A 25,268-nucleotide genomic window follows, 5' to 3' on the forward strand; every position below is an offset into this window, starting at 1 on the left:
AAAATTGTTGAACTTATTTTGAAAATCAGATTTCTGTTAATAAAAATAAAATGTGTTTTAATTTCATAGAAACCCGCGAATCTGTGAACCTGTCTATAACATTTCTATAAATACAAGATTGATTTTATGACAAGTACTATTTCAAATTACAAATCTTTATAAATTGAATTGCTTCTAAATACTTGGCTAGTTAACTATTGATTTCATTTAGTTTTGATTTTTGATTCTTTAAAGGTTTTTATTTTTTAGAGTTATTTTTTTAGAGGAAAATCTTTTTTTAATTTTTTATTTTGTATGAAAATTATTTTTCAAGGAAAAACTTTTTTAAAAGTTATTTTGTAGGGATAGATATTAAACTTTTTTTTGCGTACATGTTGGGATTTTTTTATATACTTGGAGTATTTTTTTTTTTTTACTTTTGTGAGGTTTTTTTAGGTGATATAATTAGTTCAAAAATATAAGAAATATAAACATTTTATAAAAGTTTTTATATATTCGATAAGAGCACTTTATTTGATATTATTTTCGCGTTTGGTGGACAAATAAGAGCGAGGAATCTTGTTCGTTATTTTCAAAAGACTTGTAATATTAATTATCTTATTGTTTTAATTACTTATGCTTATATAATAAATTTCTATAAAATAGTTTTTAATGTGTATCGGTGCGCACAAATGCATCCAAATAATGAATTTATAAATATAAAAATTAATTATCAATTAGAAAAAGCATCTTATAAAAAATTGCAGGCTTCTCTCCGCTTACAATAATTTTAGCACCTATTATGAGAATAACTTAATACGATAAATAAAATTAATTATCTTTTATCTTATATATCTTAAATAATACATAATTATATCGCAACGATAAATTTCGAGGCGCGTATTTCGCGTGATATATACAATATTTAACCAAGAGTCGAAGTGACAGGAATCAAAATTGTAATTTATTGTTTTGTCGTAATCTATTTCTTCCTTTGTAAGCAATAATTATCTCTTTAAAAATATTTCAAATTTAATAATATTTTGTCCGATACTTTATCATTTGACTTTTCGTCAATTTAAATATGATTCGGATCGAGAACGCGCGATAAAATAGTCGAATTGCATCCGTCCGAGTAATTAACGATAAGCTCCGTAATATTATTAATCGTTTATTAAGTAAATAATTTAAAATACTTGTACGATTTAATATTCCGCGATATACGTCATAGTACGCAAAATATTCGGCTGCGAATTATCAATAACATGGTTTTCGGCCTTGGCGGCGTAAACATTAGCACGATATTATTAACATATTATGGTCTATCAGTCGCACGGCGACACTCGAACAGTAAGGTGGTAGAGCGCGAGACATTATCAAATTCCTTTTTTAAACGAGATCGCAACAAGTATCGGAAAATAATTTGATAAGATGATTATCTACTTATCTTTTAAATACATTACCACAATAAGAAATAATTATTTCTTCAAAAATAAAATTTAAAATTAAATATATTTTCGACGCTTTATCGTTTGACATTTAACAGCATCTAAATATGATTCGGGTTAAGATCGAGCAATTAAACAATGGATTCGCAAAATCGAGTAATTAATATAAGACTTCGCGATACATCAACCGTTTAATAAATATAATTAATCATAATTTAAAATATATTTTATAAACTTTAATATTCCGCGTATATATGTATATATATATATATATATATATATATATATATATATATAATATAATTGTACATATAAAATATTTCGGCAACGACTTTTCAATAACATGGTAATTCAGCCTTGGTGGCGTAAACATTGGCGCGCTATTGTTTACGTATCATGATTTTGTTATTACTCATACAGCGACACTTGAATAAGAACTATAGTGGGGTGGGACGCTCCGTCGACATCAAATTCTTTTCTTATGTGTTATCATTCACACGACGACATCCGCGCAGTAAAGTAGCTGTGCGAGACGCTCCGTCAAATTCATTTCCTAAACGCAATTGCGACAAGTACCGGAAAATAATTTGATAAGATAATTATCTACTTATCTTTTAAATACGTTACCACAATAAGAAATAATTATTTCTTCAAAAATAAAATTTAAAATTAAATATATTTACGACGCTTTATCGTTTGACATTTAACAGCATCTAAATATGATTCGGATTAAGATCGAGCAATTAAACAATCGATTCGCAAAATCGAGTAATTAATACAAGACTTCGCGATACATCAATCGTTTAATAAATATAATTAATCATAATTTAAAATATATTTTATAAACTTTATTGTTTGACATTATAATAAATTTATATAAAGTAGTTTTTAATGTGTATCGGTGCGCAAAAATGCATCCAAATAATGAATTCATAAATATAAAAATTAATTATCAATTAGAAAAAGCATCTTATAAAAAATTGCAGGCTTCTCTCCGCTTACAATAATTTTAGCACCTATTATGAGAATAACTACGATTTAAAAAATTTGAATATGACGCCTTTTCGGGTTCGCGACAAAGCGAGCAATTCACAGTTTATCGTTCCCGCGTTCGCGAAATGTATTTCGTTGCATCTAATTGTGTTGCTCGCAATGAGCTTTGAACTTTCGATTGCAAAACTAAACAAGATTAGGAATTTCAGGTAATTTCTCTACAATAAAGTTATTCGTTATTAGTATTAAAGCGTGTAATGTAATATTGTTGAAAAGTTGTTACGGGAAAGAAAATATAATCAGAAATTTATATCGCGCTATGACTGGCTTCAGTGGACGGTATACGCGCTTTTAGGTTTGTATATATTTTTTGAGATCGCATCGTTTTTTCTCAGAAAGATCCAAAATTGATACAAGACATAAAATATAGTTTTTGGCCTTGTCGGCGTAAACATTAGCACAATGTTATTAACGTATTATGGTCTATCAGTCGCACGGCGACACTCGAACAGTAAGGTGGTAGAGCGCGAGACATTATCAAATTCCTTTCCTAAACGAAATCGCAACAAGTATCGGGAAATAATTTAATACAATAATAAATAAAATTAATTATCTTTTATCTTATATATCTTAAATAATACATAATTATATCGCAACGATAAATTTCGAGGCGCGTATTTCGCGTGATATATACAATATTTAACCAAGAGTCGAAGTGACAGGAATCAAAATTGTAATTTATTGTTTTGTCGTAATCTATTTCTTCCTTTGTAAGCAATAATTATCTCTTTAAAAATATTTCAAATTTAATAATATTTTGTCCGATACTTTATCGTTTGACTTTTCGACGATTTAAATATGATTCGGATCGAGAACGCGCGATAAAATAGTCGAATTGCATCCGTCCGAGTAATTAACGATAAGCTCCGTAATATTATTAATCGTTTATTAAGTAAATAATTTAAAATACTTGTACGATTTAATATTTCGCGATATACGTTATAGTACGCAAAATATTCGGCTGCGAATTATCAATAACATGTTTTCGGCCTTGGCGGCATAAACATTAGCACGATATTATTAACGTATTATGGTCTATCAGTCGCACGGCGACACTCGAACAGTAAGGTAGTAGAGCGCGAGACATTATCAAATTCCTTTTCTAAACGAAATCGCGACAAGTATCGGGAAATAATTTAATACGATAAATAAAATTAATTATCTTTTATCTTATATATCTTAAATAATATATAATTGTATCGCAACGATAAATTTCGAGGCGCGTATTTCGCGTGATATACATTTAACCAAGAGTCGAAGTGACAGGAATCAAAATTGTAATTTATTGTTTTGTCGTGATCTTTTTCTTTCTTTATAAGCAATAATTATCTCTTTAAAAATATTTCAAATTTAATAATATTTTGTCCGATACTTTATATCTGTTATATATCGCGAATGGAAACGGATCAATATTTTTTGAATATCATCGATAATTTACGTGGAGAAAATAATTTTACATATGCGATATTTTGTGGACGGGCGCACATCGTTAAGAGGTAAAGCACAAGCAATAATAGAAAAATAATTAATTGAATAATCATATTATTGCAATACGAAGTATCCATGATTATTATATTATCTATGATTATTATATTAGATATCTAAATAACATAATTATATTTGAAATAAGTAAACCTCCCCCCCCCTCCCTCTCCCCCCACTTTACTTCGTGAAGTTATGATATTAGTATTAATTAGAAAACGCGGATATCAATCAATTTTCTCGTTACATTCGATATATTACGGCTTTATGTTGATATTTATGATGAGCGATATGATAGACGCGTCGCGTGTGAAACAATTTATATGGTAATTCGGACTGATATAATAATTATCACAATTAATAAAATAATTATTACAGGGGACTACGATGTGTTATGTATCGCCAGTGGAAACCCCATTAGTATTTTCCGAATATCATCGATGGTTTGTGCGGGAAGTAAACCTTGTCTACGGATTCTGCGGACGGGAGTATCATGCATGGGAATCGTCATAAGATTAAGGTAAAACGGTATAAATTATAATAAAAGATAATTGAGACAATTGAATAATCACACTGTTGCAATAAGAAATATATCTATGATCATTGTATTAAAGATATTTATGTATGTGTGCAAAGTTTCCTGAGGGGGAAGGGAGACTGTAATTAATCTTTGTTTGGAGTTTGTTAAAAATGCCTACAAGCGGATGGATTAAAACAAATATAATTATATTATGTTCGAAGAAAGCATATGATTTATTTTATTCTATAAGGTTATAGTAAGTTTTATTATTATTCAACGTATGCCGAAAATAATCAGTATATATGATTCACGTTCGTATTTAATAGGAGTACAATATAATAAATGCGTGCGCAAAATCATTCATAAAAATTCATGCAAAAGTTCAAATAAAAGAATAATTAAGCAATTATGACGATGGGATTACGTATCGCAGAAATGCTTCAATATTTTTTAGATATTTTCGAATAGATTACGCGTGGGAAGTAATTTTGCGCATCGATTGTTGTAAACAAAAAAAATATTTAATGTTATTAAAAAATTGAGATAAGTCAATCTAGTCAGCGTTCGTAAAATAAAATATACTTCAAATATTTTTATATTACATTTTATGAAATAAATGTTGAATAATAATTACAAATTAAATATTTTGTAATCCGCAAAAGATGAATTTGAATATACGTTTTATTTAATTCATAAATTTAGCACAATTTATACAAATGTTTTTTTTTTTGTATATTATATTATATGATTGTATATCAGTGAATTATTCAATTGTCTTAACTATATTTATGTTACACGATCGCGCTTTACATCCTCGCGTATATTATTTTATATACACGACAATCGTGCCGCATTCTTGTGCATCTCTTGTGCATGTCGGATCGAAAGATTTCGTGGGAGCATGAAAGCGAAAGAAAGAGAGTACGTAGTAGAGCGCGAGACATTATCAAACTCCTTTTCTAAATGAAATCGCAACAAGTATCGGAAAATAATTTAATACGATAAATAAAATTAATTATCTTTTATCTTATATATCTTAAATAATACATAATTATATCGCAACGATAAATTTCGAGGCGCGTATTTCGCGTGAAAATAATTTAATTCGATAAATAAAATTAATTATCTTTTATCTTATATATCCTAAATAATACATAATTATATCGCAACGATAAATTTCGAGGCGCGTATTTCGCGTGAAAATAATTTAGTTCGATAAATAAAATTAATTATTTTTTATCTTATATATCCTAAATAATACATAATTATATCGCAACGATAAATATCGAGGCGCGTATTTCGCGTGATATACATTTAACCAAGAGTCGAAGTGACAGGAATCAAAATTGTAATTTATTGTTTTATAGTGATCTTTCTCTTTCTTTATAAGTAATAATTATTTCTTTAAAAATATTTTAAATTTAATATTCTGTCCGATATTTTATCGTTTGACTTTTCGTCGATTTAAATATGATTCGGATCGAGAACGCGCGATAAAATAGTCGAATCGCATCCGTCCGAGTAATTAACGATAAGCTCCGTAATATTATTAATCGTTTATTAAGTAAATAATTTAAAATACTTGTACGATTTAATATTTCGCGATATACGTCATAGTATGCAAAATATTCGGCTACAAATTATCAATAACATGGTTTTCGGCCTTGGCGGCGTAAACATTAACACGATATTATTAACATATTATGGTCTATCAGTCGCACGGCGACACTCGAACAGTAAGGTACTAGACCGCGAGACATTATCAAATTCCTTTTCTAAACGAGATCGCAACAAGTATCGAAAAATAATTTAATACGATAAATAAAATTAATTATCTTTTATCTTATATATCTTAAATAATACATAATTATATCGCAACGATAAATATCGAGGCGCGTATTTCGCGTGATATACATTTAACCAAGAGTCGAAGTGACAGGAATAAAAATTGTAATTTATTGTTTTATAGTGATCTTTCTCTTCCTTTATAAGGAATAATTATTTCTATAAAAATATTTTAAATTTAATATTCTGTCCGATACTTTATCGTATGACTTTTCGTCGATTTAAATATGATTCGGATCGAGAACGCGCAATAAAATAGTCGAATCGCATCCGTCCGAGTAATTAACGATAAGCTCCGTAATATTATTAATCGTTTATTAAGTAAATAATTTAAAATACTTGTACGATTTAATATTTCGCGATATACGTCATAGTATGCAAAATATTCGGCTACAAATTATCAATAACATGGTTTTCGGCCTTGGCGGCGTAAACATTAACACGATATTATTAACATATTATGGTCTATCAGTCGCACGGCGACACTCGAACAGTAAGGTACTAGACCGCGAGACATTATCAAATTCCTTTTCTAAACGATATCGCAACAAGTATCGGAAAATAATTTGATATGATTATTGTAATTAACAATTGATTAACTTTTAAAAATAAAAAATAAAACAAAATAATTCAATAATAGAGATAGTATTGTTGTAACGAGTGGCGCATGATTTTAGCGTTGTAATTAACTGTGTTTTCGCAAGTGAGTGTAAATGTCACGAGGAAACAGCAAGGGATGAACGAGAGAAAAGTAGGAGATTCTGATAAGTATCCGACGATGGATGGAGCAACGATATGTGCGATAAGTAATTTATATTTTTATTTACCATCTATATTATTTTCAAAATATATTACGGCCGAACAATTAAGTTTCGAGATTCGCTTCGCATTTCCGAATGTTTGATTCGTGCTGCCATTTTAGGGGGTTATTCACAACTCAATACTCGACGTGTGGTGTAAGTTTTAAATTATTTAAATCAATAGTTAATGAGATACAATTACGCAAAGTTGTGTTAATATAATTTTGTTTAAAAATCGGTGTAATGGAAAGAAGGCTTGACAACGCGCCAACATTAAATTCTGCGTTAAATTAGTCAAGTCTCTAACAGAACCGTTACAAATGATTCAGCAAGCCTAGTTTTCTGAAGCAAGCTCTTTTAAAATGTGATTTACGTTTTTTTTATGTCATCTATATCTTCGAAACATTATTCTTATGCATAGCTGACTCTTCGTAGGCTTGTTGAATCATTTGTAACATTTCTATTAGAGACTTCTCTAATTTAGCACAGAATTTAATGTTGGTGTATTGTCAAGCGTTCCTTTCATTACACCGATTTTTAAACAAATTTTTAACATTACTTTGTCTAACTGTATGTCACTAATTATTGAATCAAATAATTTAAAACTTGCACCACGTGTTGAGTATCGAGTTGTAAATAACCCTCTAAAATGGCAGCACAAACGGGTCAAACGGAAATGCGAAGCGAATCTCAAAACTTAATTGTACATTGCTCGTTCTTTTTTCGTTTCTTTAATAATGTATGAGATCCCCAATCTAAATTATCGTATAATATTATACATGTATTGCTTGTTTTTTCAAAACATATCTACATCGCATCTCTTTTAATCGAGGAAAAAAAGGGGTATCTGCGATATAGTTAATCTCTCAATTATAAAATATATTTTTCCTCTCTCTTAAATTATATATTATATTACAAAATTATATATTGTATAAAATAACCCTCCATGGGTACACCTTGACGTGGTGGAGTGGCTTCAGTACCTGGACGGTATGCCTTAAGGTCCTAAGGGTCCTCGAGGTTTACTGCGAAGGGGAAACCAAGTACCCAGCGTCGTCGTTGCTGTCATCGTGCCGCGGACGGCTCGTCGTATCGTTGGTGCTGTCATCGTGCCGCGGACGGCTTGTCGCGTCGTCGGTACCCGTCATCGTGTCGCGGACGGCTTTCGCGTCTTTCGCGTCGCGTGTCCGTACAGCATTGCCACGAGTCGCACAATGGCTCATATGTGGCACGCGCATTTGTGCGTTGAACGCACATTAGTGCGTCGTCGTTGCCGTCATCGTGCCGTACGAGCAACGATGCGTCGCGTTGTCGCGGTATCGCGTTTTCGCGTCGTCGCGTCTCCGCGTTGGACTTTTATCTCGTTTTTCACGATTGTCACCGAGGATCATACTTTGTTGCCGACTAAATGGGATGTCTCTCAGCGTTGCAATCTTTAATATATTAATACCTATTAATATAATTAATTTTATATTAATATCAGTTAATATTAATACTATATTAATATTATATATTATATAAATATTTATGTATTAATAAATTTAATATATTAATGTAGGCGCAACGTTAAAACGCCTCAGTATCGCGGCTGAGGTGAATGCCGGCCGCGTAGCAACGTATGTTCGTGCATAGTATAGATGCATGTTCGCGCGGTTAATCTTGAACTTCGGTTCGAGAATCGGCTGTTGAGGGCACGTTCTGCTCCGACGAACGGTTCGGCCCGAATCGGTTAGAGTTCGGTCGATTGTTTTGGAATGATCGTTAATGGGTCCCTTCTCTTGTACCGTCTAACAGCACATTGTAGAAATACTAACATGTTTGGCATCTGAGGAGTCGGCTGCTCTAATTAGGTTCGATTTTCGCTCGCTAGAGAAGTTGATCTCCCGCTTTCGAAATGCTAGATTGTTAGCACGTAGAAGGTGGGTATCTTCATTCTCGACCCGTCTACTAGCCTTACGATAAACCCGGCTCAGTCTGTATGATAGAGACTTGGTGGTTCGTATGAAATCGTTCCTAACGATGTTCTAGTCGGCCCTCGATGGGAGCAGGCGCGGGTCAAGAGTCGAGCGAACCCCATTCGCGATTATTCCATCGATCGATTTCGTCTTCTTCCGCTTCCGCTTAACCTTTGCTCGAAGTAATCGGTGAATTCCCGACTTGTCGACTCGAAGTGTGATTCTCACGTGAAGCGGGATTCGATCGTGCCGAAATTCGAAAGTGCGGGAGTGTCGTTCAAAGTATCGCGCGTACAAGTGCGGAAGTAATCTCTTAATTAAAGTGCGGGAGTGCCGTTTAAGTATCGCGTGTGTAAATCAATCTGAGAGGAGGAGGAGGCCTAGGAGAGGCATCGGGCACCGGTGGAACAACCCTGGTGGTAAGTAATTTGTTATTTTATATTAATTATTAATTGTACGTACAATTTAATTTCAACAATAAATCGCAAATAATTTGGTTTTATTCATATGATTTAAACGAGAAAGAATTAGAAAGAAAAAGATTTTTATATAAAAGATATAATTGTAAAAATTTCCACTTTTAGATTATAGTTTTTATATGAAATTATTAAAGTTATTAGTAGCTTTTTCTTTTCAAAATTTATAAAATTATTTTATTAATCTTCATATTATTATATGCATCGAATATAAAATTCAATGCCTAACAAATTTTTTGAAATATTAATTATTTTGGGCGCTGCTATAATTTGAATCTTCTATTTGTATGTTACAGATCAACGTAGCAACCTTGATATCTTGAGAGGAGGAGGAGGCCTAGGAAAGGCATCCTGCACCAGCGGAGCAACCTAAGGGTGAGTATTATTATAAATTCCGTATATCCGTATTAATTCGGTTCATTTATTTGAATACTTCAAACGAGAGAGATTCGCACAAAGAGAAAAACTCTTTTATAAAATTTTCTACTTAAAAAAGATAATTTTTTTTTTAGACCTTATAAAATTATTTCATATTTATATATCTGCTTATTATCGCATCGGATATAAAATTCGGTGCGTACAATAATAATTTCTTGAAATATTAATTATTTTAAATGTTGCTGTAATTTGGATTTTGTATATTGCAGACAACAGTAGCCTCAAGACCAACAACTCCGCTGTTGCGCATCAGTGCCGGTGAGTGATTAAATTTTCATTTAATATTAGGATAACGGATTTCTAGAGATTGTAGATGTAGATCGTAGCTTGTAGATTATAGATGGATCCGTTATCTTAAAATGGATGGACTAGAATAAATTAGATGACACGCGTAACTTTTGACATTTTTTTACATTAAAGCATATTACAGAAGCAAACTAAAACGTAAATAAAAAAATATAGAAAAACAATTCATTGCCAATTCATTCTTTATCATTCTGTGTGATCAATTATCTATCAATTATTTATTTAATAAAGAATCACTAATTTTATTATTATGTATATAATAATTTATTCTCTTATAACGTACGTTGATTTTATTTTAATATTTTATAGTCCATCCATCTAATATGTAGTGTAGCCTATCAAAAAACTTTGTTTTGACTGATATAAATTTAAATAATCGATCAATCGAATCATGTATAATGTTTAAAGAGATAAATGAATAATAATAGTATAAAGTAAAAGTATAGTGAAAAATATATAAAAGTAAATGTTTACTTAATTCTATTTTATTATAAATTATATTATAAGAGATATTACAAAAATTTTAATTAATCACAATTTTTAATTAATGATTAGACATCATTAATTAAAAATCAATTGTATCAGTTAAAGTAAAGTTATATTAAAACAACGTACAACAAACGGTCCTAACGACCGTCAACGAGCGTAAAATTACGTTCATGCACCGGATATAATAATTAGTCGGCAACGGAAGAAATTTCTCTCTTTCATTGGCCTTTGATAGAGGTCGAAGTTACATCTCTGGCTAGATGTAGCCATAATAAATATGGCCAAGATCAACGAAAGGTAAGCCCAACTGGCCCAACGGAAGCAACATAGTTGATCAATATCGTGGTCAAAAAGCGCAAAAATACACATATTGGGCAGTACATGTGTTTGCGCATTTCTACATGCAACGTGACACGTAATCAAAAATGTTACCGGGGTATTTTATTAGGGCGTGAGTAGGACACGTGAATAGGGCACGCGAGTAAAGCACGCGAGTAGGGCGCGCGACAAAGACACACTCCCCAAAATTACAATAATTCCGAATTCCCGCTGGCTTAGCCAGCAAAAGTAAGGTTGTTAGAATTATTTATTAGGACCATCTTAACTTAAGATAGTCAGCAAGATAGGCAACATAGGCAAACCGTTGACAAGCCGAAACGTTTTTTTTATATACTTGGCGTCGCTTGATCGGCAGTTGTGCCGATTATGACATTTATTACTCTTTTTTTTTCACACAGGCATGATTCTTGCAAAAAAATTAATATAATCGATCGAAGAAAGTATATATTTTTCTCTCGGTTAATTTTTGATTCTCCACACGCTTGATATTGTTATCTGGAAATTTCCGATGAAACGTAATTATTACCATGTAATAAGCTTCACAAGACTTGTCGCGAGTATGAGAGTTGTCAAACGCGAAGCAAAAATGAGCAGGTTGTCGACTGAAAATAAGCTTTAAATAAGTAGAGGCTCGAATAATATCCTGGCCAATTTATATTAAAAAGTTTGTTCATTAACACAAGACCGACAGATTTTATGTATTTATGTTATGACGAAACAAAACATTATATTAACATAATTCAGTAAAAAACCATGCATGTTACAGTTATATTCTTGAAAAGCTAAAAATACAAATTGCAAGAAATGATGTAATATAATCTGTTATTGTTGATTCAAATATTTCTATTAAACAAGCCATCTATACAATGCAAAACCGAGATGTTTCATTAACATCTAATGTGATTTTCAAATATTTAACGAAATTAATAATAAGCGAGATTTATACAGGGTGGCCCCGAACGGACCAGCCAGACTTTGAGATCTTATAGAAAATTTAATTCTGAACAAAAAATTTTCTATAAACATGGGTCGAAAAATGCTTTCTTAAGAAGTTATCGCTCAAAAACCTTTGAAATCGTGATTATTTTACACATTTTGCCAAATATCATGGAAAATGTGCATTTTTTAACAAAAAGGACCGAAACAAAAGTTGTAGAAAATTAAATTATCTTTCAAATGAGGTCAAAGGATTGTTGTACGTTCTATAGATTTTGATATAACCAGTTTCAAACGTACAGAAAATGCTTTTGTTACTTATTGTTAGATCGATTAAAGTTGAATCGGCAGGAAATCCGATTAGATCGGTCATTACTCGATGCCGAAAGGGTATTGGAGCTAGGGGGGGACATTTTGAGAATGGTTATTTTTTTCACGTCTTTATTCATTTTCTACTATTACATGCTATTTTGGTTTTAAAAAATTAATTTTATTTTCATAAAAGAAAAAGATTTTTATTTTTCGTTTTTATCGTTTTTTTTTTCAAGAAATTTATTAGGTTTCATTTTCTTTTTATTTCATTTTCTTTTCACCTTTTGCTCTTCCTTTGCATCAGAGGTTTTTGAGCGATACCTTCTTAAAGAAATATTGTATTTTTCGACCCATGTTTATAGGAATTTCTTTGTTCAGGATTAAATTTTCTATCTCAAAGCCTGGCTGGATATAAAAGACGCGTTAAAATATTTTCAAAAATTTTAAATGTATATAAGAACATTGTGACGTAACAGTAAAATACAAGAAAATATGTAAATGGTAAAATGTAATAGTATTATAAAAGTCACGGAGCAATATTATGCTTAACATCGCGTGATACCATACACGAACGGATATCAATCCTATCGTCGTATCTGGGCGGATTCATGATGCAGCGATTAGGATAATACGAAGATACCTTACGTAATAAACATCGTGATACGAGAAAATTATATGCGTATACTACGTGTGTAATCGCGTTGGCTTGCGATAATCCGGAATATTTTGGATATCATTATCGCGCGTCGTAAATATCTGTTTAAGAGTTTAATTGCACGCTTTGATCAATTAGATAGACTATATAATTTATAATAATTATAGTTTACCAGATAATTTTTTTTGAAAATTTTATGAAATATTTATTATGATATATTTAGACAGAACGCTAACACACACATATACATATATATATATATACATACATAACATACGCTTGGGCGCGCGCACTCACACACACACATGGGGTCATGAGCAAGCATATAACACGTATATTATGTCTACCTGTCCTGTTCTATAGAAACTGAGTTTATAATTTACTAACCCGTGGGAAAGACAATGAGTAACGCAGCGGTCAATTAGTAATGAATTAATTACTATCTATGAGTAAACGCTGAGATGCACAATAGTCCCGATGAGCATATTACAAGTATAAACAGACTATACACAATTGATTTTACGTTATAAAATAAAAGTTGTTGATAAAAGGCAAATAAAATATCATCAATATTATAAACAACTGTATTTTGATACATATATTAGATTATAATAGTTTCGAAGAGAATTAAGTACACGTACACGTTTATAATTAAAATAATTTTATTTCTATATATCCTGTATACTTTTTTTTTGAATAATACAAGCTAATTTTTTTATTTTCTCTCTTGACGATATCTAAAAAATTCAAAGAAGAAGAAAGAAAGAAAGAAAGAATGAATAGTTTTTATATGACATTTCTTTTCTAATATCAATTATTATAATATTGTAATAATATATATAATTAATATCATGATATATTAATTATATATATAAAGTGTAATATTTTAGTTTAATATCGTGCAGTTACGTTCATACGACATATAGTTTTGTAACATTTCATTTTTAATCTTCTCAATTATTATCATATTGTAATAATTTATATTATAACATTAATTACATATATTAATTATAGAATTTTAGTATAATATTGCCTACCAACGATTAATATATACAATATTATACTACAATATGATTGTGGAAAAACTTCAAGTCTATATATATAATAAATATTGATATGATCTATAGACTTTATTAGCAATCTTGTATTATATTATAAAATTTCTATTTTTTATCAATTTTAACAGCTAAAACTATTTTACGTATATATATATATATATATATATATATATATATACAGGGTGTCCCCAATTTAAATGGCAAAACTTCAGGAGCGTGTAGGGGACCGAAAAGCTGAGACAGAAAGTCCTTTAGAGATTTGCTCGTTTTTGCTCCACTTTGGAGAAAATCACGAAAAAAAGAAACAAAATAAGTTTTCGTTTTTTTACTTATTTATTTACATTTTATTTACGTTATCATCTATTTAATGCAGATATTGTTCAAAATGTTGCCCTCTTGCAGCAATGCAAGCATTACATCTAGCGCTGACCTCATTAATTGCAGCTAGACATTGTTCTGGTGATATTTGGTGCACCGCATCTATGATTCGGTCTCTTAATCGCTCTCTTGAATCGATTGGCACCGTAATGGATGGACATCAAGTGTTTACATATGTAAGGAACCTTGAAGCAGAAAGTTTATTCGGCGCCAATCGACTCAAGGGAGCAACTGACAATGAGAGATTGAATTTTTGCGTAATGGAGCAAAAACGAACAAACCTCTAAAGGACTTCTTGTCTTAGTTTTTCGGTCCCCTACACGCTCTTGATGTTTTGCCATTTAAATTGGAGACACCCTGTGTATCGACGCGAGAATCGTTGTTTTTGTCTTGTTTTTCACAAATGGCACAATAGAAGCAAAGAAACGAAAGTCACGTTCGCGTGCTAACATCAACGTCAACCATCGAGCATAAAGGGTCTCATCGAGAGACTCGCCTTCCGACCCCAATTACGCGTGGACTCATCGTGGAAGGACGCGTACGTCGTCTATGTGCATGCATCATCCGTGATTCGCGTTTCTGTCGTGGCCACCGCTGTCTTGGGGAAGAAACGCGAAGAGAATCCGTTCGTCAATTCTGTCGAGAGGCTACGAGGTAATGGAAACCAGAGGCGCAGGCAGACTTGAGCAATTATCGGTCGTTAGGTACTATTATTAATAACAATAATGACGGCTAAACCCGGCAGGGTATCGCGTGCGCTCCCACGGGTGAAATGCGTGCCGGGTATATAAACGATGTACCCATCTAATAGGTATCCACGCCGCGAGCAAATTCCTTACCTCGACCTGCTATCTGCGGTCTCTCATTCTCTCCCTCACTTCATCTTTTAGTTTCTCTCTGTTTTTCCTTGCGTATCTTTCCTTCTATACTCTTCCCCTTGATCTCTTCCTATATCCTGACCTCCTCTGTCTTTATTTGCTACTCGCTCGGTTTGCTCCCGGTTTGCTTCTGTGCACGTGTTTTACGTACGTGCGTGCGTGCGTAAAACGTAAAACTTTTGAGAGCGGATCGCCGTTTTTAATCAAAGAAATTGTGCACGAAGCCAATTTCGTTAGCCGGTTAAGTTACAGGCGTTACTACGGGGCGAGAAGAGCGCGTTGAGCGCGCGTCGCATGCACGCATTCGACAAAGAGCGACGTGATCCTTTTTATGAATTGACAATGAGGGATTAGCGAAATTATACACGGCGAACAAGAGCGATACGATAGAAACTACGAGAACAAATTGCCGGAACGCCTCTGGCATTGTTCTCTCAATTGCTGTCCAGCTATCCAAATGATTGCGATTCTGACATATACGTTAGGCTTGTTACAGCATGCTTGAAAAATGTTAATCGTTAAAATCGCGCATTAATTCATTTTCGAACCGATTCTTCGCGATTCAGTTTCTAACGTAAATACGAAAATCAACATATTATTAGGTGTACAAATAAGTTTCCGCCGTTTTTTTTTTTTTTTTTTTTTTTCAAAAATTGGGCATTTATTGTGAAAGAACGGAACTTAATGTTTTGAGTCACTCCCAATGTAAGTGCAAGTTCTTCTTGCGTTTGGCACGAATCTTGATCCAATACTGCTTCCAATTCCGCGTCTTCGTACACTTTCGGCCTTCGTTAGCTACGTTCTTTGTCTTCGATGTCAAATTCATCGTTCTTAAACTTTTGAAACCACTCACGACAACTTCTCTCACTTAAGGCAGCCTCGCCATATGCTTCTACAAGCAATCGATACGCCTCAGCTGCAGATTTCTTCAAATTGAAGAAGTAAATCAAAAGTTGCCGCAAATGACGCTTATTCGGCTCAAAACTCGACATTTTCGCACACAAAAGAATATATTATACTGATAAAAAATCATTAAGGTTATTATTTTAAGGTTATGCTATTGACTGATGTTCAATCTTACGATAAGGACGTTTTACATCTGACAATTTTAACCATAACTTACTGGTGGCGCCAACTTTTGTCAAACGGCGGAAACTTATTTGTACATCTAGTATAATCAAATATAATCGATATAGAATTGAATTATATTTTTAGCTCGTAAAAAGAATAGGTAAAACTAATATAATATAATTCACATCTCGTGGCTATTTTTTCTTCTCGTACGAAAGACACATCGCGAATCGGAGTATCTCGTTTGCTCCTTGAAAAGTCGACGAGATTAATTGTTTTTTCGCGTTTAAGTAATTGGCTGACCACGATTACGGTACATTATATTCATTTCCAGATGCCTTAAGGAATCCGTATTCAACGGGATGAAGACATTACCGGCGCGCCGCGAGAGAACAGGCCCCGAACGGTATTTTTACGAGCGGCTCGTAAAGTTAACGAGGATCGTGCGAGATCTATACAGGAGAAAGAGAGAAACTCTTCTCCGACATTTCGCAGAGATGTTCGGTCGCTCACTTCCATTTTTTTTTATTATTCGCTTCTTCCGGCGCGTGAATTCTTCTTTTCTTCTTTCTCTCTCTCCCACTCTCTCTCTCTCTCTCTCTCTCTCTCTCTCTCTCTCTCACTCTATCTTTCTTGGCTTCTTCGTCTTTCTGGTCTTTCCTCGAACGCGGATGCGGGCTCCTGTTCGCTCGTGCGGGCGCCGGATCATTCCCGATCTCGTTCCAGGTTTGAATTTTCGCGAGTTTCACCATGCTCTTTCGCATGCAAGATCGCACTCGCGTATCCGTATTGGCGGAATATTTTTAAGTATGGTTCAAGATACAAGGAGCAAAGGAAAGCACGAACGCCGGAAAGTACAAGACTCTATTTTTCGAGCGATTAGATAGTATCGTGTTGTAAATGAGATGTAAATTCGGTAAAAACTTATTCCGTATTCCATAGTCGCAAAGAAAAGAATGTCTTGGAATAATTTTCATAAGACATACGTAACGTAACACACACACACACATATACACAATATAATACTAGAAAATATTGATATTTAATGAAAAAGATCGCTTTATAAAATCGCAAAAGAGTCTAATGTTTATCGGATTGAGAAATGCAGCTGAAACGCAAACGAGACAATGGTGGCAATCATTGACGAATTATTCGTGTTGCCGAGGTCCTAGAGATCAAAGAAGTTCGCGTGAAAGAAGCGATTATTAATTTTCATGACCTAACGAGCAGCCGATTCCGCCCTTCGCGACGCTCGTTACATCCAATCGTGCTCCACGAATGCATTCAGTGTTGTGTGTTCTTTGTTCTTTGTCTTGCGAGAGTACGCTCGAAATATTAACGCGTTTCGATGGTGGTTGCCGCCAAAAAAAAGTCGCAACGAAAAATATTAAATATATGTATATTAAGTAGATCGATGTAAAAAATAAAATTTAAGTAAGATTTTAAAACTCTCGAGTGTTTTTAAGGAAAAATATAAGGAAAAGGTTTTTTTTTTTTTTTTTTATGTGTGTCTACGAATGAAATAATACGAAATAATATGAAAGAAAAAATATAGTTATTATTTTTACCATAAAAATGCTTGAAATTCTTATTCGATAAATATGACAAACCTTTCGCATCAATTTAATAATTTCCGTCTTTGGAAACTATCTTTGTACATTTTCTATTTCTTTTCTCGTTCTGTGTAAGGGTCGATGGTATTTCCGAGATATAGAAATGGATGATTTCTACCCTGACTTTGTATCAAAATTACGTATGTACGTAATGCGTATACGGCGCACGATAGCCGCGATAGCCATAGGGATGACGATATAATGGCGATATGTCAACGGAGTAGTTTTCCTACGTAAGTTCTTGTATTCGGAATGTCGCTCAATAATTTGCATATTCTTATATCGTCAACGATAGGAAACACACAATGCGATATATATTGAACGTATATATACCTTGAACGCGATTCTTTTGACGCAAACTCGCTTCGCGAAAGATCGTTAGCGTATATGGTATGTTTCACGAAATTAAGACTCACCTAAAAGTTTCGTGACGACTGCGCCCTGCTGATTTAAGGACAACACGTGATTAGCGAGATCGTTATAGTGCCTCAGTGCTCCTAATCCGTGCGACAATTCGATTAGACGTTGCCGAGATGCGCCGCCGTTATTCCCGCTCGCAAACGGACCCGCCGTGCAGTTTTGCAAGTTCACGCCTGTAATGAGAGAAAGATTTTATTGCGCTATGCATAATAATAAAATTATAATATCGGATAATTAATTGGCAATTAATTAGCAATTAATTAGCAATTATTTGGAGACAAGACCGTTGGCTTATCTGTCACATTTCTATTTTGTTCACTACATCACTTTCGCTAAACAAGTTAACGAGATTCGAATGATGATTTTTACGATTTCAGATAATCGGGAATTTTTTTTTTTTTCACCAAGATATCTTCGCGATCTTCGAAGTCAGTTGAACGCTCCGTTAAATTAACAATCGCGTAACCTGCGTAATCGCTGTGACGAAAGTGGTCACGGTCAAATACAATATATCTCCGGGTTCGTGTGTATTAATTTAAACTGCAAGTGATCTCGCGATCCCGTTATTGTTGCCGTCTTTCGGAATATTGAAAGCGCAGTCAGAACACCTGCCGCTTGCTAAGTCTGATTAATAATTTATATTCACACATTTTTAATAGAAATCGAAGGTATAAACACTCGACTTCATGCATATCGGAACTGGTTTGCACTCTTTTTACATATTTTATAGCAGCACTAGAACGCGCGCGTCATTTATATTATATATGCAAAAGAGATGTTAGAATTTTGGTTGGATATTTACTTACAGATACTTGGTACAGAAGAGGCAGATACCATATTTTTGCAAACGATTATTTCTTTATAAAAAAAAAAGAGTCTTTTTTATTGCTAAGATTAATAAAAATATAAAAGATTATACAATTAATGAATTTAATCTAGAGTTGAAGATAAAAATTTATCTTTATTTCATTCGTAAGATGAACATTTCGTAATTTGTTATTATTATTATTATTTTCCTCTTTTAAACTTTTACGTCCCGAGAGGAATTTACGTAATTATAAATCAAGAAAAAAGAGAATAGAGGGGAAAGTAGGGTAAAACTGGGTACTTCTGTTTTTCTCGTGATACAAGTGCTACTATTTTTGGCTTATCAGTTGTAGATTGATGCCATCATTATTTTGAGATGAATCGTGCCTGCGTGTACACGATATTTTTTTTTTTTTTTTTTTTAGAGAAATTCAAAATATTTAGCCCAGAAAAAATCAATATCGTGATGGTTATAAACTTTTTCCACACACGACATCTGCTTCGGTAAATGCAACATTGCATTTTCTGTATATCATTAGATAGTATATCGCATTAGTTTTGACGGTTACTTTGTACGCAGGAATATATAGCCGCCGTTTACTATTTTCTTCGTATTGGGGCAAAACTGGGTACCTACACACCTCATGTAATGAAAATCGAAAAAAATTGTTATCCTGACTTTGTCTCCCTATGAAAAGCAGTTGAAAAGGAGAATTACCACTCGGAAAAAAAAGAAAACCATTAAAAGAGAAGCTTTTTCAGACCCCTAAAGTTCAAAAATTAAATAAGAAAGTCCTATACAGCGATGTAGAACGAGAGGATAACTTTATTTGTGATTTTTATCAATAGAATACATCTTTGTATAGTATTTTGATTAAAATAAATCTAGATTTTGTAATTGCACGGTGTTTTACATGTTTTCAAATGGGTAGCCGGTTTTACCTTACCGGTAGAACAAAACCGGATATTTTGATTTTTCCAAAAAAATCTTGTTATCCTTGGGAATCAAATTTTTTTTCTAACGGTCAGCAAAATTTTACCCCGCTTTCCTCTATATTGGCAAATCTTTTGCAAATATTCAGCGTGGAATTTATATTTTTTATAATACATATGTCAAATATTATTTCTCGAGGTAGTAACAAGTCGGTTGCTATTGATGTTTGCGTATAGCGTATTAATTAATGTTTACATGCACTTATTGTCACATGAAGGTATTTGGCTTTAGCATAAACCCAGAGGCATGATATACGACAATATTAAAAATTATTCATTGGCTTAATTTCAACTATCAAACTGGATACTTAATCGTTCGCTTAATTTCCAGTAATCGAGTGTGTTTAGTCCATTGTTTAGGATGGGTATATGATTACGTATCTATATTAAGCAGAAGATAGACTGGTAGAAAATAATCTTAAAAGAAAGAAAATTATAATTACATCTAGTAAAATTATGGCAGAGCGAAACGAACATTTAAGTGTAAATCGATGCAAGCTTAAAGATAATATGAATTATAAATGTGAGATAGATATTAATTATCGTAGCAGCCAGTGCGATCAAAATTATGATATACTTATTTGCGGACTTAGCTTCTTCATAATCACGCTGTCGACTAATATCAATGACATTTAGCGCGGACTCATCGCAATTTACGATCGAATAATACGACAATATTGAGAGCGTGAAGTAACGGTCATTTTGCAAACGGCGAGCGCAAATTACTTTTTATCCTGCGTAAAGAGACCAAGGATCGGTGGATCGGAAGGATCGTCGGGTGAAATTAAAATGCCGCGTGTCGGCAGAAAACAGGTTCGTCGTGCTCATTTGTATCGCGTTGTTTTAATTGGTTTCAACGGATGGACCGTATGTGCAAATACGTTAAAGTTCGTTTACATAGTAAGACTGTTTAATTAATTCCTTTATGAGCTGAGCGGATTACCAATTAATTCGGCATAAGACATCTTATGCAGATCGTTCGTAATTTGCTATACATACGATCGAGCGGCCATTTTCGCAGAATATACGACGTTAATGCAGTTAATATACTAATGGGAATCCTCATCGGAAATCAGAATTTAGTTAATTCGCTGTAATTTGAAGGAGGATAATCGATGCAATATTTTTTGCATGTGCGATTATTATAACGTTATTGGATGTTTATGACTTTAGCTATTTTTTTTTTGTTTTTTTAATTGTACGTTAAATTTATAGATATATATGTTACATCATTGTGGTAATTTTGCGCTCTTCGCTCTTTTGCTATATATTTTTGATTTTTTAAAGGTTTATTATCTTTTAAAACAATACACTGTTACGTTTAAGAAAAAATTATTTCAAAAGTTAGGAGAATAATTAAAAAATGTATAGTTTTAAAACACTTTGCATGAATAATTAAAAATTTATATAAATCTAATACAAATCATGAAAATTTAATCGAGAATAAAAGTATTCTTCCAACGTTCGCAAAATTCCCCGGAGAATTTATTGCAAAACTCAAGTGCCACTCAAGTTATTCACACGAATCTTGTGTTCGTGACGATTGCTCGAATAAAATTTACGGGATAATCCTGCGAGTCTCGCATCCGTTCCATCCGCCTAAATGGCACATCGGACGCGCATTCCGCGCACGTTTTGCGTCAAAGCGATCGGAGGTGTTGCGAAAACGAAAGTAGCCGATGCACGGAAAGAAATGCGTCCCGTCGTTGCATCGACACCGAACGGGAACCGGTTCCGAACGAGTTCTGCCTCTTCAGTTTCTCGCGATATAATTCGTCCGTATATTTGAAATCGCCACCGGTAAAGACCGATCGCTTGACACGGCATAATAGATAATAATAGATAGAAGAACTGGATGGCTGGATTTCTTTCCGCAAACAAGGCAACTCGTTCGCTCCCGATGAATTGGTTTTATTTAGGCCGAGTCCGCAAATATGGTTTCAAGTAAAAGACCGTGTCGCGCGTATTCGAGCTGAAGGCGCGCACGAATCAAGTTAGCCCTTAAATGAACTTGTCATTTCATTTTTATTTATCCTCGTCTCATTTTGGATTAAGTAGATGATAAACTTTATGCGTATGGAATGAAAAGAAAAATAAATATTTAATAATTGCAAATACAAACTCAAAAAACAAAAGATTTATATTTACGTAATCTTAAACTATACGCGTCTGTCTTTATAGACAATTTATCGCAATAACAATTTTACGTCTATGCAATAGTTGAATCTTGCAAATAAAATCTCCAAGTTATTTATGCGCAAAATAAAATTCATACATATTCATTGAAGGACAGATCAATAATTTATATTGGAAGATAATATCTGATAAAAAAATCTCATACCTATTATTATCAGACTATAATTTATAAAAATGATGTTAAGAGCAAAAATTATACACGATAGCCAATAATTGATATATGTATATAGTTATAGCCGAACATTTCTTACGTAATAACTCGATGATTAGCGACGTGAGAGACAAGGGGGTATCCAAGAAATCGGGAGGGAGGACCTTATTTGCAGATGAAGATATCTATTTCTTGGCACTTGCCGTAAAGTAGGATATAATTATAAAATCTCGAAGGATTGGGATAGAATTGCGTACACCGTAAATAGTATCTAATTGCTCATAAATTTCACATTTATTCATAAATGCCATATGTGCGCGTTGATCTATATTCGCATCTTACTTTAAATTCAACAGCCGTCAACAGAACGAATCCAGATCGACGGATCTAAAAAAAGAATCTTATTTCCCGATCATATATTGTAGTTAATGTAGAGTGTGTTGACCCGATCTCGTAGAGATTTAGGAACTGGTATTGGACGGCTTGATTAATATGCATGTTTTCGACACGACGATCGGTGTCATGACAATTCTGAAATCTTGAAAACGGGAATCATGTCGCGTTCTTTCCACCATTTATCGTGCTACTATAATCTTTAATTCGAATTCATTATTCTACTTTAATAGTCGTGATTAAAAATTTCATAAAGCTCGCTCTTTCCGAGATTTTTATATGTTTTAAGAAGCGTGAAATGGTCCAATTATTGTTAGCTGGGAGAGTACAGGTGCTCGACCGTACAGGTGTTCGATGTTAATTGCGGTTGCCATCCTACATCGAAAGGTTCGCGCGGCGAAAGATCGTGAGGCGATTCATAATTCAATTAGTTACTTGGTTATCTCTCATCAAGAAAAAGATATAATCGATACATTCATTTGTCGTTGCGCGTACCGCATGTTTAACTTTCACGCTATCAGGAATGTATAATGATTAAATGTTTATTAGTTGCATAATGAAGATGATTTTTCACTCTTCTGCGATCTTTGAATGCAAATAAGGAGCCTGATTTATCCATATTTTATTTTGTTGACTTTATTAGAGATTGTCTTTAATGACTGAAGATAAAAGTTAATATGTAATGTGTATTACTTAATGATATGAGCAAAATATATCATATAATTATATTATAACGACATCATATAATCTATAATTAATAATATAATATATATATATATATTGGATGATTGCATAAGTTCGTGCCCGATTTTCATAGATGGCATTAAGTTACTGCATGGCGGAGTTCTATTGTTTTCGTGTGGTAATTGTTGCTTACATCGAATAGATGACGTTGTCTTATGTCAATTTAGCGTCAGACATTGTTCAGATAAGTCCATTTGTGCATAAGAGAAATCATTAAAAATGGAGAACGAAAAGGTGCATTTGCGGCATGTAATGCTATATGAATTTCGGAAAGGCGTGAGTGTTGGGATTGCACAAAAAAATATTCAAAGCGTTTATTTGGACCGCGCTCCTGCTCTCCGAACAGTCAAAAAGTGGTTTGGCAGATTTCGAAATGATGATTTCAACATGGAGGATCAACCCCGCTCTGGACGGCCCTCTGGCATCGATGATGACATTGTGCATGCCTTAGTGGAAAGAAACCCAAGGATTACAACTGAGGATATTGCTGAGAGGCTGAACATCGATAATTCAACCGCTTTTCGTCATTTAAAAAAGCTTGGATATATTTCCAAGCTTGATACGTGGGTGCCGCATCTCCTGACTGAAAGGAATAAGCTGCAGGAAAACTGCAGGAGTTGCAATGGGAAATTCTGCAGCACCCGTCATATTCTCCAGATATTGCGCCTTTAGATTTTTATCCGTTCCGGTCTTTGCAGAATAGTTTAAATGGCAAGAATCTCAATTCCGAGGAAGCTGTCGAAAAGCACCTTAGAAACTTTTTTCAAGAAAAAGCAAGTTCTTTCTTCAAAAATGGAATCGACAAGCTTATAGATCGTTGGAAAACCATTGTAGAAAAAAATGGAGACTATATAATTGATTAATAAAAGTGTTATCTCTAAAATATAATCTATTGAAGTTTATATTTAAATCGGGCACGAACTTATGCAATCACATATATATATAACAAAATTTATAATTAATAAAACAAGATACTATTTATAGAATTTAATTTACTTAATATGATTTCTCAGTGAAAGAAAGTCGAGATTAAAAAACAAAATGATAATAATTCAATGAAAATTTGACAATATCCATGTTATCAGAAATATTATTTTACCTCGTTTTCACGTACTCGTTATTTCGATTTCATCGATTATTGTCTCTATCTTCGATAGAGAGTCCCGAAAGTGTATTCAGGTGGTGTTCGGATGAGGTCTGTTAAACAACGATTTTAAATTTGAATAACGCCGTCGTGTAATTTTGTTATAATAAAGTGCATGAAAGACGATTGTAAATAGTGACGCTGCGTGTGACGTATCCCGTAATTATCGATTTATTGCGGCACAACGGAATTAATTAGCTCTTCATTGCTTACACACGCGCGTTCCTCTTATCTCAGATATCCGAAACTGAAGAATGGTATTACAATCAGTATGGAAACATACAAAACATTTTCAATATAACAGAAGCGAATGCGTGTTACTTTTAACGAGTATCAGAATTCGCTTCAGCCTATAACGAATATATCTATTGCGACAAATTAAAGTGAAA

General features: G+C 33.2%; 1 protein-coding gene and 1 long non-coding RNA gene across 4 annotated transcripts in view; one reads left to right on the plus strand and one right to left on the minus strand.

The window, feature by feature from the left end:
- The window catches only part of Eyg (eyegone), a 31,350-nt gene that overhangs the window by 4,434 nt on the left and 1,648 nt on the right, over nucleotides 1–25,268 (minus strand). For both annotated transcript variants that reach the window (XM_070307538.1, XM_070307539.1), the window contains exon 2: nucleotides 18,448–18,624. In XM_070307538.1, coding sequence (XP_070163639.1) covers nucleotides 18,448–18,624 — 177 coding nt within the window. The remainder of the gene's footprint in view (nucleotides 1–18,447; nucleotides 18,625–25,268) is intronic.
- Nucleotides 8,673–25,268, plus strand: part of LOC138939605 (uncharacterized) — a 93,122-nt gene continuing 76,526 nt past the window's right edge. For both annotated transcript variants that reach the window (XR_011447872.1, XR_011447871.1), the window contains exons 1-3: nucleotides 8,673–9,501; nucleotides 9,855–9,933; nucleotides 10,206–10,254. This is a non-coding gene — a long non-coding RNA (uncharacterized lncRNA). The remainder of the gene's footprint in view (nucleotides 9,502–9,854; nucleotides 9,934–10,205; nucleotides 10,255–25,268) is intronic.

Source organism: Polyergus mexicanus, unplaced genomic scaffold, assembly GCF_030449975.1.
Source record: "Polyergus mexicanus isolate NDT 795.1 unplaced genomic scaffold, iyPolMexi1.0 SCAF_14, whole genome shotgun sequence".
In the NCBI taxonomy this organism is placed as follows: domain Eukaryota; kingdom Metazoa; phylum Arthropoda; class Insecta; order Hymenoptera; family Formicidae; genus Polyergus; species Polyergus mexicanus.